Source organism: Orcinus orca, chromosome 6, assembly GCF_937001465.1.
Source record: "Orcinus orca chromosome 6, mOrcOrc1.1, whole genome shotgun sequence".
Classification (NCBI taxonomy): Eukaryota; Metazoa; Chordata; class Mammalia; order Artiodactyla; family Delphinidae; genus Orcinus; species Orcinus orca.
In genome coordinates, this window is record NC_064564.1 from 33,171,365 (window position 1) to 33,185,989 (window position 14,625).

The 14,625-nt window shown below is 34.7% G+C and overlaps 1 protein-coding gene and 1 pseudogene across 1 annotated transcript in view; one reads left to right on the forward strand and one right to left on the reverse strand.

Annotated features, from left to right (window-relative positions):
* The window catches only part of ZNF782 (zinc finger protein 782), a 64,330-nt gene extending 53,245 nt beyond the window's left edge, over positions 1-11,085 (forward strand). Inside the window, exons 4-5 of the mRNA XM_049711504.1 lie at positions 4,096-4,191; positions 8,233-11,085. Of these exons, the coding sequence (XP_049567461.1) occupies positions 4,096-4,191; positions 8,233-10,112 (1,976 nt within the window). The 3' untranslated portion in view covers positions 10,113-11,085. The remainder of the gene's footprint in view (positions 1-4,095; positions 4,192-8,232) is intronic.
* Positions 1,546-2,323, reverse strand: LOC125964749 (NTF2-related export protein 2-like; annotated as a pseudogene).
* Positions 11,086-14,625: the final 3,540 nt, after the last annotated feature.

A 14,625-nucleotide genomic window follows, 5' to 3' on the forward strand; every position in this document is an offset into this window, starting at 1 on the left:
CCATCCCCTTCTCCTACTTAATTCTATTTTGTTAATATATCAGAAATGTAATGTGTAGTTTGGGACAAGAGTAAATGAATCACTGATTTTCAAATTAAGTGGCAAGAAACATTAACTTTGAGCTGCATTGTAGAAACAAAGCTGGCACATCTAGTGTAAAAACATGAAAACAGTAAATTCAAAAATGGAAAGACACTTAAAGTTTAACCAAAAACAAAGCTAGATTTATTTTTCTTTAGATGTTGAGATGTAAAATCAATCAGTTGGTTCTTTTGAAGTATGTGGGCTTATGAAGATCTGCTGTTCTTTATTTTCTCTAAAAAGACAAAGTGTTAGCCACATAACAGAAACATGTTTTATAACAGATTTATTTGCTCAATGCCATATGGAAGAAGAAATGATGAGATTAGATGATTTTAACTTTAGTAAAAAGATTGTGCAGTTGACAGTGTAAACACAGGGAACAAATCACTCACTTTGGGGGTGGGTAGTACATATGAGACTTTTGGTCTGAAGTTCATGTGGAAGACTTAGAAGGACCCCAAAGAGAGAGCGATGGCTTTGTTTCCAACTTTCCTGTCAGACCCTGCTGCAGGATCAAGCTTATTGCTGACATTTTACCCCCATAAGTTCTTGAATAAATTGAGACATTTATTGGTGATAAGCATGAGGTGAATTGGAAAAACCTTAAAAAATAATTCTTAGAACAAAAGTGACATTCATGACCATTTGGTAAGGATACTTATTACCTTAATGGCTTAAATCCTAAAATTAGGCTACATTTTTAGGAGGTAGAAAACAAGTACCAAAAGTATACCATTTGATACCCTGCCTTACTTTTGGCCAACCTGTGATCTCTACAGTTCTCACTCCACATTCTCCCATTAGAGCTATTAGTCCTACTACCTACCATTCACTACCTAAAGTTACAGACCTGGAGCTGCCAAGAAAAATGTTTTTAAGAAGTTTGCTTTTAAGCCACTGAGTGTATTCAGCACTCAGGTATCAATCCAGAACATTTTACACCTCTCTAGTAGATCAATTCACTTCATAGGAAAACAAGCCGACATTTAAAGAACCTGCATTTCTTAACATAAAAAGACGATTGAACATCTCTATGTGAGATTCTAGTATGTCAGAGTAGTTATGTAAACCTAAATTAGTAATGTGTTCATTGAACTGATTGAAAAAGCCTTATATTAAAACTGCATTACCACTGTTTACCAAAAATAGGTACATGTTGTACTACAAAATTAACTAAATAAATTAAAAAAAAACCTCCACATCCTCCCAGAGAGGTTACATTGTGCTGATATCCCATAGACAGTACAATAAAAGGATTTCATTTTTGCGATATGCCGGGCTCACAGTGAGTATGTTAGTACAGAGATCATAGCTTTAATATTACTGTAAGAATGTCATTAGTGAAACTTATAAAAGGCATGTAGAAAACTAGCATTAAAACTCTTAAGGGCAACAGTTCAAACTGGCAGCTGCTAGAAAAGGTGCTGCTAGAAATAAAAAACATATTAAAGAAATTTAGTTTCAGCACATACTAGTTTTTAGTGCTTCTACAATGAAATTAATTAATTCACATAAATTTCTGTTGCTGGAACTAATGGACCAAAATTGAATGGACTTTTGCCCCCTTTGACTACTAGCCCAATCTTGAAAATGGAAGCAGTCACTTGCAGTCTTCCACACGGTATTGTTAGAAGACTAGGCAGTCAGCAGGAAGTTCTGGTTGAAGTAGTGTTTGTTTCCATCAAACTTCACAGTTCCACTGGTCACAAGAACTGTAATCTGGGCCTGAGTAGCTTGCTCATGAACTGGCTGGCAATCTAACATATTGACCTGGAACTCACTAGAAGGCAGTATCTCAAAAAAATTAGGGCTTCCAGTCCTGTAACATTTCCATTACATATTAAAGTGGCCTTGTCCAGATAGAGCCTGGTTAGTGCCCATCTTCTTTTGTCCATTGTCTCATAGTAAATATTGACAAATTCCTCAGCAGCTCTGCATGCCTGATCTACATAAGTTTTAAAATCCCTAACATTCCCAACTCTCGCTAGTTCCCATTTCCTACAGTACATTATTGTTTTAAAACACAATTTATTATTTTTTAAGAGAGTTCTGAGAATGAGAAAAGTTTATTTTTATCCTCTTGTTTCCAGATAATGGTGCTTTTTTTTCTATGTATTAATCCAAATTTCCACCCGATAGCATTTTTCTTCTGTCTAAAAAATTTCTTTTAGAGAATTAACTTTCCTGTAACACATGTCAGTTGGTGATAATTCTTTCAATTTTTGTTTGTTTGAAAATGACATATTTGCCAAGCATAAAATTCTAGGTTGACTTTTTTGCTTTCAGTACTTTAAAATTGTCACTTCATAGTCTCCTGGCTTGTATAATTTCTGACAAGAAGTAGACATTCATTCTTTTTTTTTCTCTGTACATATTATGTCTTTCACTATCTATTGAATATTTTCTCTTTATCACTGGTTTTAGCAATTTAATTTTAATGTATCTTGGTGTGATTTTCTTCATGTTTATTCTCCTTGGCATTCAGTTAGCTTCTTGGATCCGTTGGTTTATACACTTCTTCAAAAATTGAACCTTTGCCCCTTATTTTTTCCATCCTCCATTTTTCCTTCTGAAATGCTAATTACACGTTACATAACTTTATCCCACAGGTCACAGAAATAACTCTGTTTATTATTTTCCAGTCTTTATTCACTGTGGGTTTCTTCTTTCATAGTTTTTATTTCTATACTTTAAAGTTATCTGTCTACCTTAGATCATTTAGCCTTCCTTATGTGGTATATATACTATTATTAATCCTATCCAGTGTTTTTTTGTTTGTTGTTTGGTTTGTTTTCTCATTTCAGATATTCTTCATATTTAAAATTTCAGTTAGGAACTTCTTTTTTTAATAAATTCCCTTTCTGTTCTCATCATGGAGTATGTTTACTGTTTTAATGGCCTTGATTATTAATTTTATATGTGTCATTTCTTACTTTGTGGCTTACTGATTGATTTTTCTCCTTGAGTACAGTCATATATCCCTTTTATTCATACCTAGTAATTTTTTATTGAAGGCTAAATGTTGTGGATTTTATATTGTTAGGTGCTAGTTTTGTTGTATTATTTTAAATCTTTTGAGGCCTTTTCTGGAATGTAGTTAAATTACTTGGAATTAATTTGATCCTTTCAAGGTTTGCTTTAAGCTTTGTTATATTGGATTCAGAGCTCACTTTACTCTTGGACTAATTTGGCTCCTCTACCAAGTCAATAAATACCCTTCTGGTTATTCTACCCAAGTGGCCATGGATTAGGAAGTTTTTCTACGCTGGCTAACAGAAACAGAAGTTCCTACCTCTCTGTGTGCTTTGGTAATACTTCAGGCTACTCTTTTTTCACTGGTCTTCCCCCCAACCTCAAGTGTTTTCCTTACACTTCCAAGTACTCAGGAGATCCTTCTGCATATCAGATAGAGAAATACACTGTATCTTTCTTCTCTTGTATTTTATTTTACAAATTCTAGTTTTCATGACTTCCTTAAAATCCACTTCTGTTGCCTTAACTTACTGAATCAGCTAGGCTCTGTTTTGGTGATCTCTTTTTGCATTATGGGTTGAAAACTTTCCAAGCAATAAGCTGTGATAAGCACAGGGCTCACCTCATTTGTTTCTCTATTCTCAAGTATCCCTGTCTGTACTGCCTGTTTTCCAAAGTCTAAAACCCATCTCATATAGTTCGTATGGTTTTTTTTAGGTGTCTGATATGAAGGGTAAATCAGTTCCTTTTACTCCATTATGGTCAGCTATGAAATTGGTCCTTACGAAACCTCATTTGAAGCACAGACATTGACTATTTTAGAACTTAATGTTATTTAGGCTTGTGACTTAAGGGTTTAAGAAGAGGGATCCGTTATGAGTGTAAGAAAATGTTTTTTGCTGTCATTTCTGCCCCCCCCCCAAAAAATTCTAGCAAGCACCCTCAATGTACCACTTCTGAAGCTATACCTTTCTTCACATTCAGAAACAGTAAAACCTATGCAGCTAACTCAAGTGCTAAAGTATTTCCCTTTTACAGGGTACTGCTTTACAAAACCAGAACTGATTTTCATGTTGGAACAAGGAGAAGATCCATGGTTATTAGAGAAAGAATTTGTAAACAGAAGTTCCCCAGGTGAGTTATTGAATACTGGCAGAAGGCATCCAAGAAAATTAGATCCAAAGTGATCACCTAGAAGTGAGCAGTTTGAAATGTTTTTCAGCACTCTCCCATTAGAGGCCTTCACATTTGAAACATTAGAAATAATAGATCTACTAAAAAGTAGAAGGGGGACAACTAAAGAAAGGAATGTAATGTAAGTATGTTGATATTCTCATCTTTAAAAAATGGGAGCTAAGTGTACCCTTTGAAGCTGAAAAATTAAGTAATGGTTGTATATTTAACAGTAAAAATATAAAAACAAAGAAAAGTTAATAAAACAACTAAAATTGGGAGTAAACAGATCAGAAGAGAGAAATAATCAAATTTTATCATTATATAATAATAAATTACTATATACAATCAAAGTAAATAGATGATTGCATAGTATAATTAGAAAGCATAAAAACTAGAGCAAACTGCAACCTTCCTTATTGTTTACGTTTGACAGAGCAAAGAAAACAGATCTGTTACTAGAAAAGTTTCTTATAAAGCTGTATATCAAGGGTCCCCAGGATCATCATCAGGTTCATTAACTCACCTTGGAGGACTCAGCATATAGGCATACTCATAACTAAGATTTATACAGTGAAACCATACAAATCAAAATCAACAAAGAGAAAAGGTGCATGGGGCAAAGTTGAGAGAAAACCAGGTGTGACAACACATGTGAAATATGTACCTGGAAAGTTCATTTGAGATGAGGTGCCCAGAGTTTTCACTGGGGGCTGCTCATGTAAGCACCCTCTGTCTAGCATGTATCAAAATTGTAGGCTTTCAGATGGAAACTAGGTGTTCAGCATAAATATATTGTTTGTACAAACAGTTTAGGCTCATTGAGTCCCTCTTAGCAGTTCTGGGAATCTTGGGAAACATCTCAAAATCTAAGTTCCCAGATGCCAGCTAAGGGCTAATCTTGTAAACAGGCCTTTCTAAGGGTAGCAGTCTCAGGCCTGCTGTGTTAAACATTTTCTGCACAAAAGCTATGCAAACACACATAGAGTAAGACAAACATATCTGACATATGAACTACCAATGTAAATGGATCTTAATACACCTATTAAGAGAAAATGCTATCATACTGTATCAGAGATACACCTAGAAAATAATTTAGAAAGTTTGAAAATACAGTCATGAGTTGTTAAGACTATAAACATACAGTGTTTATTTATCTCAAAGTTCAATTCAGGTCAAAAACAGGTGAGAAAAAGGACATTTTGATAATGCTAAAGAGGATAATTTTTAAAGGATACATAAAAGTTTAAAATATTAGTACACCAAATAAGTTATTCATCAGGATTCATCAAACAAAAAACTGCAAGAGTTATAAGGAGAAATAGGAACACATTAGATATAGTCAACCTTAATATGCCTCTCTGATTTCATTCCGTAGCCTGTGGACTCTAGAATAGTGCTTGGCAAACTATGGCCCACAGTTCAAATCCTGCCTACTGCTTGTTTTGGTAAAGAAACATTTATTGGAACACAGCAATATCCATTTGTTTACATATTCAAACTACAAGGCAGAGTTGAATTGTTGCAATAGAGAGTGAATAACCAGCAAAGCCTAAAACATTTACTCTCTGGCCTCTTACAGAAAAAGTTTACCAACCTCTGGTCTAGACATTATAAATAGCATATTTTATAAAATGAATCTATTATGTTCTGAAAACAAAGCTATGCAAACACACTACATAACTATTCTGAAAACAAAGAATAAACCTCCTTTTAAATGACCTTGGAACATTGACAAAATGTAAAAGTATTTTAGGCAAATTCTACAAAGTAAAGATATTATTGTCAAATAACACTATAAATTGCAAACAATATGAGAAAATTTTAAATCCCTCTATCTTAAAATTAATAATGAATATATATCTTTAAAAACCTATTTTATAAAAGAGTAAGTTAAAACTGTACAATATCCAGAAATTATTTTTTAATGAAAAACATGTTCATTAGACTCTTTGCACTATAGATGAAATGGTGCTTAGAGGAAACAATTTTAGCCTCATATACTTATTTTTAAAAGCAATAAAGTTTTAAAAGAAAACTAAGCAAAGCAAAAAATGTAATAAAGATAAAACATTATAGTTATAAAACGTTATAAAGACAAAAGGTGGTTCTTGGAACAAAAGCAAATAAAATAGCTAACCTCAGCTAGAAAAAGAGAAGAAAGCACTATTACTCATTTTAAGTTTGGGCTCAGATTCCTACTTCTATAATATAATCTTGGAATACTTTAGCCTATACTTTTTCTCTTACTTTTGTAAACTCAGCCCATTTGATGGATGTGTCAAAAGAAAGTGAGATTCTGTGTCAGGTAGCATATAGTTACTGAATGAGCTCCTTTCCTCACCTGGATTATAATGTCCCAAAAAGAATGGTCTCTGTTTCACTCTTCCTTTCTGGGTATTTGTCACATGATAAATATTTTTTAATAACATTGTACGCTGATTCCAAAGTCAGGTGGAGAGAGGCATTTCATACTGATTCACTCAGAAAACACAATCCACAAATGTAAATGCCCAAGTCAAATTTCTGGGACTTTTGAATCATCTAATGTAGGTGTTGCTGGATCTGAACCCTTATATTAGTAAAAGAACTCTCTAGGTAATTCCTATGCATGGAGCTTTTTATGGACCACTAAATTTATATTACAGAGAGATGCAAAGTATATCACAGTGAGGGTTTTATTTTGGAAAGGTGAGCAAAGCTACATAAACATATTTTATATTATGTAAGATGCTGTTGATTAAATGGTGAGCCATTATTTTAGGTACAACCAAGAGAGAAGATGCTGCTCATTTAACTATGGATTTGCCATCAGTTTTATGATGCCTCCTGATTTCAGTGATGGTTATTTACTTTAAAAATTGTGAGTCACAGACATTTTTGCATGGAGCGTGGGTATCAGGAGGACAATAGCAATTAAATATGCACAGGAAATTTATGGTAAATAAATATAAAGGATACTTGTAGGGTTTCTAGGGCCAGTTTGAAACATATGATCCTTAAGATTCTTACAGTGAATAAAAACTAGATATGTGGAAAAATAGATGGAAAATAGAATTAAGGATTGGACAGGGCATGACTGGTTTGGGGGAAATGAGTAAACAAATTGAAAAGAGGAAAGTTAAAAGATTTGATGATTAAGAGGGACTCACTATTGAACAACCCTAATATAATACCAAGGCACCAGAACCAGGAAAGAGAGGTGACTCCAATATAGGTGGAAAAATTACTTTAACTCTCATCAGTTTTTTCACTTCCACCAATACATTTATGTTTCTGTTTCTGATTATTTCTTTCAACATGAGAAAGTTGGTGCCATGATAATTTTTCTTTGGCCACACTACGTGGCTTGCAGGATCTTAGTTCCCCGACCAGGGATTGAACCTGGGCCCATGGCAGTGAAATCGCTGAGTCCTAACCACTGGACTGCCAGGGAATTCCCCATGATAAATTTATTTTAGTGTTGATGTGTAGAATGGAAAAATGGAGCTCCAGTTGGAATCATGTAGACTAATGGTTATCAATGTAATCTGTGTTTGTGAATGTAGTCTCTGGTGTTCTTCCCTAATGCAAACTCTATCTCCATAAAGCCACTGAAAGCAATTCTCCATTGATACTTTTTGTTATCTAATTAGTGCAGAATCCTTGTTGAATTCATTTCAGTCTTTGTTTCATCTGTTCCCAGGATTCAACTCTCTCAAATATATTCTTCTTTTTTAATTGTTCCTTTCCTTTATATCCTCTTCTCTACCTGGTTTTGAAAATTATACTTTAAGATACCAAATATAGATGTAATTTCATTTCTAGATTCCTCTCTTTCCACTAGAAAAAGTTTTTTTAACAACAAAATAAGAGAGAATATACACTTGAAATTACTTTATTTTTGGGAAACTGAGCCAGACACCAAGGAGTCAAATACATAATGGGGGATATGTATATAAATTTCACTCCATAATAAGTGTGTTAAATATCATTAAATATTTTTAATTTTCTCACTTTTAGAAGAATCCCAACCTGATGAACTCTTACAGGAGAGCCTAGAAAACCAAGGCAAACATTTGAGGCAAGTTTTATTTGTCAACAAATCATTGACTACAGAGCAAGAAATTTCAAGAAAACTCTGTACTCTGGACATAAACATTTTCCCTGCAGAAACAATGCCTTGTAAATTTGACACTACAGGGTCTACTTACTTGCTTCTTAGCTCATTGACCCCACACTGTCAGTATTCAAGAAAGAAGGCTTATGAGCTTAATGTATGTGAGAATTGGCTCCTCAGTATTAAGGATCGCAGAACTAATACTGGAGAGAAATCTTTTGTTTATAGTAAAAGTGTGAAAGCCTTTGGACATAAAGACAAAGTTATTCAGCATCAGACAATTCAGACTTTACAGCAAACTTTTGAATATAATGAATGTGGAAAGGATTTTCTTGAAAAGACTGCCCTTGTTACATCTAAGTATACCCACCCAAAAGTGAAATCTTATAAATTCAGTAAATTTGGGGAAAACCAATATGATAAATCAACCTTGATAATCTCTCAGAGCAATCATCCAGAGGAGAAGAGTCACTATGAGTTTAATAAATATGAATATACTATTGATAAAAACAGAAATAATTTCAGTAGGATCACTCAAAGAACTGACGCAGAAGGGAAATCTTTCAGCCAAAAATTACACATTAGAGAACAGCAAAAAATTCATATAGGGGTGAAACCCTTTGAATATGGAAAGAATTTCAGCCATAATTCAACCCTCCAAGTGCATCAGAGAATTCACACAATAGACCAGTCCTCTGACTATGGCACATGTACAGAATCATTGGCTTACCAGTCAACTTTCAATGTACATAAGAGAACTCAAATAACAGTGAAACCCTATGAGTGTAATGAATGTGGAAAATCCTGCACTATGACTTCATGCCTGATTCAGCCTCAGAAAAGTCACACAGAGGAGAAACCCTATGAATGTCATGAATGTGGGAAAGCTTTCAGTGAGAAGTCACGCCTAAGAAAACACCAGAGAACTCACACAGGAGAGAAACCCTATAAATGTGATGGATGTGAGAAAGCTTTCAGTGCAAAGTCAGGCCTAAGAATACATCAGAGAATTCACACAGGAGAGAAACCTTTTGAATGTAATGAATGTGGGAAATCTTTCAACTATAAATCAATCCTCATAGTACATCAGAGAACTCACACGGGAGAGAAACCCTTTGAATGTAATGAATGTGGAAAATCTTTCAGCCATATGTCAGGCCTAAGGAATCATCGGAGAACTCACACAGGAGAAAGACCATATAAATGTGATGAATGTGGGAAAGCTTTCAAACTGAAGTCAGGTCTAAGAAAACATCATAGAACTCATACAGGGGAGAAGCCCTATAAATGTAATCAATGTGGGAAAGCATTCGGTCAGAAATCACAACTCAGAGGACATCATAGAATTCACACAGGGGAGAAACCCTATACATGTAATCACTGTGGGGAAGCTTTTAGCCAGAAATCAAACCTCAGAGTACATCACAGAACTCACACTGGGGAGAAACCCTATAAATGTGATGAGTGTGGAAAAACTTTCAGGCAGAAATCAAATCTCAGAGGACATCAGAGAACTCATACAGGGGAGAAACCCTATGAATGTAGTGAATGTGCCAAAGCTTTCAGTGAGAAGTCAGTCCTAAGAAAACATCAGAGAACTCACACAGGAGAGAAACCCTATAATTGTAATCACTGTGGAGAAGCTTTCAGCCAGAAATCAAACCTCAGAGTACATCAGAGAACTCACACTGGGGAGAAACCCTATAAATGTGATAAATGTGGGAAAACTTTCAGCCAGAAATCAAGCCTTAGAGAACATCAGAAAGCCCACACAGAGAACTAAACATATAAATGTAATGAATATGGAAAAGCTCTGAGCTGGAAATCAAGTCTCGCAATACAAAATAAAACATGTAGGAGAGAACCCCTATGAATATAATGAACACTTGGAAGTTCCTCTGCAAGATAACAGCTTTCACTAAACATCAGAGAACTTACACAAGAGAGAAATTCTTGGAATATATTTTACACAGGCAGTCTCATCTTGAGTGCAGTCCTCATTGTAGATCAGAGAATTCAATTCAGCAAAGAAACTCTATAAAGATAATGGATACAAGAAATACTCTGTGCATTCAATCCTTGGAAAACTCACACTGCAGGAGAACCCTGGGAATGTAATGAAAATTTCAAAACTTTGTCCCAGCAATCAAAATTCATTCATCATCAGAGAAATCAAAATTCATTCATCATCAGAGAAATCAAACAGTGAGAAAATTGAGAATGTAATAAATGTGAGATAACCTTTAGCCAAAAGCCAGCTTTCTCAGTAAAGCAGAAAATACATAGAGACCTCACAGTATATGAGAACAGACAAGAAATCAGGGTAATGGATGTGGGGAATCCTACTGTAAGTCACCCCTCAGTTTGACTAACACAGGGTAATAACTATATGACATATAATGACTATTAATTGTTCACCAATGACCATTTCCTTTTTTCTCATGCCACACCTAGTCTAAATTTCTCAACTACTCTGTCATCCAAATGAGATCATATTTTTAACCTCTGGATAGTGAAATGTAGAAGTCAATGACAGGTCTTACTAAATACACCTCTCAAATTCTTAATGTTTTCTTCTGTCCCTTGTCAGAATGGAGTGGAGATTATCACCAGCAAAACCAAAGGGGCTCATGCACGGAAGATGAAAGAGTACAAAGTAGAAAGAAACAGGGCCAAAGAGTGACTGTTGAATGAAATTTTCTTCTGCATGTACACAGACATTTTGCTGTGATGAAATAAACTTGTTCTCTGCTGGGCTTCAACAGTTTGGGTATACTTAATACTGATATTTACTCACCAACCCTCAGTTAACAAAGCCTGTGAATGTGATTTCTGTGGACATGTGAACTCAGTGTAGTGTATCAGAAATATCACACAGGAAAACCCCCTGACAACATCCTGAATGACCATAGTTTTTACCCACAACTCTTCCTCCTTGGTCAGGTAAGTATCAGGGGAAGATATTTAACATTACAACATATATAGGTAATCCTTTACCCAAAAAATGATATCTCATTAAATATCTGATAATCGAGCTGTGAATGTGTGAAAGCTTTCAGTGAGTCATCAAAGTTTAATATCTCTCAGAGTTTGTAATAAGGGGAAATTTTATCAATTTGAGAAAGGTAAATAATAGCCTTTATGTTATATAAAAACTATTTCATATGTAATATTAAGACAGTTAATGAAATATAACAATATTGGTTCATAGATATTCACTAGCATAAGATTTTTAAAAATAAGAAAGAAATTGCATAAACTGCAGTGTTGAATGTATGTGAATATTTTTGAGTTCTCTATGTGTGTCTATGTGAGTGTGCATGCCACTTAGATGTTTGTTTTGTATGCACATTGGAAGTCAACTGCACTGTAATAGAATTATGTACCCCTTAGTAACTATTCTGATATCAGCTATGATTTGCCACATGTATATTCATAACAAGTAAACCTTTTACAGGAAGTATCTGAAAATTCAGAATCCTATACCTCATTCCTTTTCTCCTGCTACCTCCTGACATGCGCATATAGGAAAGGCCATTGTTACTAAGCTGTCTTTTTTCAACAAAGTCAAACCATGTTTTCTGTGTACTTTTGTATCATCTCTGGGTCACTAATACAAATACTGTATTGAAGCATACACAGATACAAATATATATAAAAGTGTGTATATATTCTACAAATATATATAAAAGTGTGTGTATATATTCTATCTCTCTTTTCAATGTCACTGAGTCCTTCCTCAGTGGTATCAAGTATACTGATAATCCCTTTGAAGGCATTCTTCATTTATTGTATGTGTTTTTTATATCCAGCATTTAAATTTTACTATAGTTTATATCTCTCTGCTGAAATAACCTATCTGATCTTGCATGTTGTTTAGCTTTTTTACAATCATTTTATATGGTGTTTGGCATTCTCTTTCTCAGTTAAGCAACTGCTTGGGTTCTTGTTTCTCTCTGCAGCCACCTAGCTCTCCAGACTTTGGGCTAGTTTTTTGCCCTGCAATCTCAGATATCTGATGTATTCAAGAAAAGTTGTTAAATTTAAACTCTTCCCATATGTCTTCTTGTTTAGGAATAGGAGCAGTGCTTTTTCCTGCTAATGATCTGAAATGTAACTGAAAGTTGTTAGTTAATTTTTGACATATGTTCCAGGGTAATTTGATGTGAAAAAGGTGACTTTTTTCAAAAATGATGGTAAAATAATTGGATAATCGTATATTTTAAATGCACCTTGATGTTTATACCATAATTAAAGTTTATTCAAAATAAATTATAAACCTAAACAAAATAGCTAATAGTACAAAATTTCTGTTGGGAAACATGGAAACTAATTTGAAGCACACAGATTTTTTTTTTTTTAATATATTTATTTATTTATTTATTTTGGCTGTTAGCTGGAGCATGCAGGATCTTTTTTATTTATTTTTGGCTGCGTTGGGTCTTTGCTGCAGTGCGCAGACTTTCTCTAGTTGCGGTGAGCGGGGGCTACTCTTCGTTGGGGTGCACAGCCTTCTCATTGCAGTGACTTCTCTTGTTGCAGAGCACGGGCTCTAGGCGCGTGGGCTTCAGTAGTTGCGGCACGTGGACTTAATAGTCATGGCACGCAGGCTCTAGAGCTCAGGCTCAGTAGTTGTGGCACACGGGCTTAGTTGCTCCGTGGCGTGCGGGATCTTCCCGGGCCAGGGCTCAAACCCGTGTCTCCTGCATTGGCAGGCGGACCCTCAACCACTGTGCCACCAGGGAAGCCCCGAGATTTTTAATATGTAATGCAAAGAATTGTGTGAGACATAAAAGCAAAAAAGATAAATTGGAGTTTATTGAAATTTAAAGTGTCTGCTTTTCAAGATTTTATTATGAAAACAAAATCACACATTGGGAGAAAATGTCTCTAATAGATACGTCTGTCAAAGGACTTGCGTCCACAATATGTAAAGAATGTTCATAATGCAATAATAATACAAACAACTCAGTTTAAATGGGGAAAAAAAGGGTAAGATTAAAACAAGCATTTCATAGTAGAAGATATATAGATAGCCAGTAAGTACTAGAAAAGATATACAAAGCTTTAGTCATCAGGGAAGTGCAAATTAAAACTATAATGTGATATCATTAAAAATCCATTTGATAGTTCCTTTTAAAGGTAATGACACCTTACCTAAAACCAACAATTTCAATTCTAGGTATTTACCCCCAGGAAGACTTAAATAATTATACAAAAACAAAATCAAAAAATAAAATTTTTAAAAAGAATTGTATAAAAATGTTCATAGAATCTTTATTCATAATAGCCCCAAATTAGAAAGAACCAAAATGTCCTTCAGCAGATAGATGTATAAACAGTGATGTTGCCTGACAATGGAATATCACTCAGCAATGAGAAGGAACTACTAATGCATATAACAACATTAATAATAAAATTAGGCTGGGCAAAAGAAGCCAGGCACAAGAAAGTAGAGCTGTATGATTCTATTTATACAAAATTCTAGGAAAATCATCTAATTTAGTGGGTGGGGGTGAAAATTAAGTGGGTAGGGGAACAAGCGAATGTTTTAGTATGATGGAAAGTTCTATATAGATTGTGGTGGTGTTTACAAAGGTGTATAAATTTTCAAAACTCATCAAAAGGTATCAAAAATGCATATACTTATATAAATTACACATTAATGTAGGTGATTTTAAAAATTATATAAAAGTGAATTTTGGATCCCCAGCATATTATGAGACCCAGATTCTGAATTTGCCACATAGCTCATTGGCTTTACTATCAATACTTGTGTATTTATTCCCTTGTCCCTCCCGTATGGCTGTACGACCTTGGGCAAGTCAGTTCTCCTTTAATGTCTCTTAGTTTCCTCATTTGTGAGGAGTGCATAATGATGGTAATTACCTACAACCCTTTTTGGAGGCATTTTCTGAATTAATCTATCAATAAGTCAGATGCTTAAAACAACGCCTGGCAGAGAGTAAATGAGCAATAAGTAATAACCAACCATTATTTTACTACTATTATTAAAAATCAAAATAAAAGCCTGTGTTCCTTAAAAAAGCTTAAAGCAATATTATAGCTGATAATAAAGAAAAATAATAAATTAGGCTGAAAGGAGATTCAGCCTTGATGTGATGGGTAGGTAGGAGTTCCTTACACTCTCAAGGCATTACTTTTTATCTGATGACACCATTCCTGAAATTTTGGAAGCCTCAGGCCTGTGCACTGTTTACGTGCCTCAGACCCAAGCGTTTTCTGAGTGTCCAGTCCCCTGGAAATTGCTTTTCCACAAAGGCAGGAAAAGCACC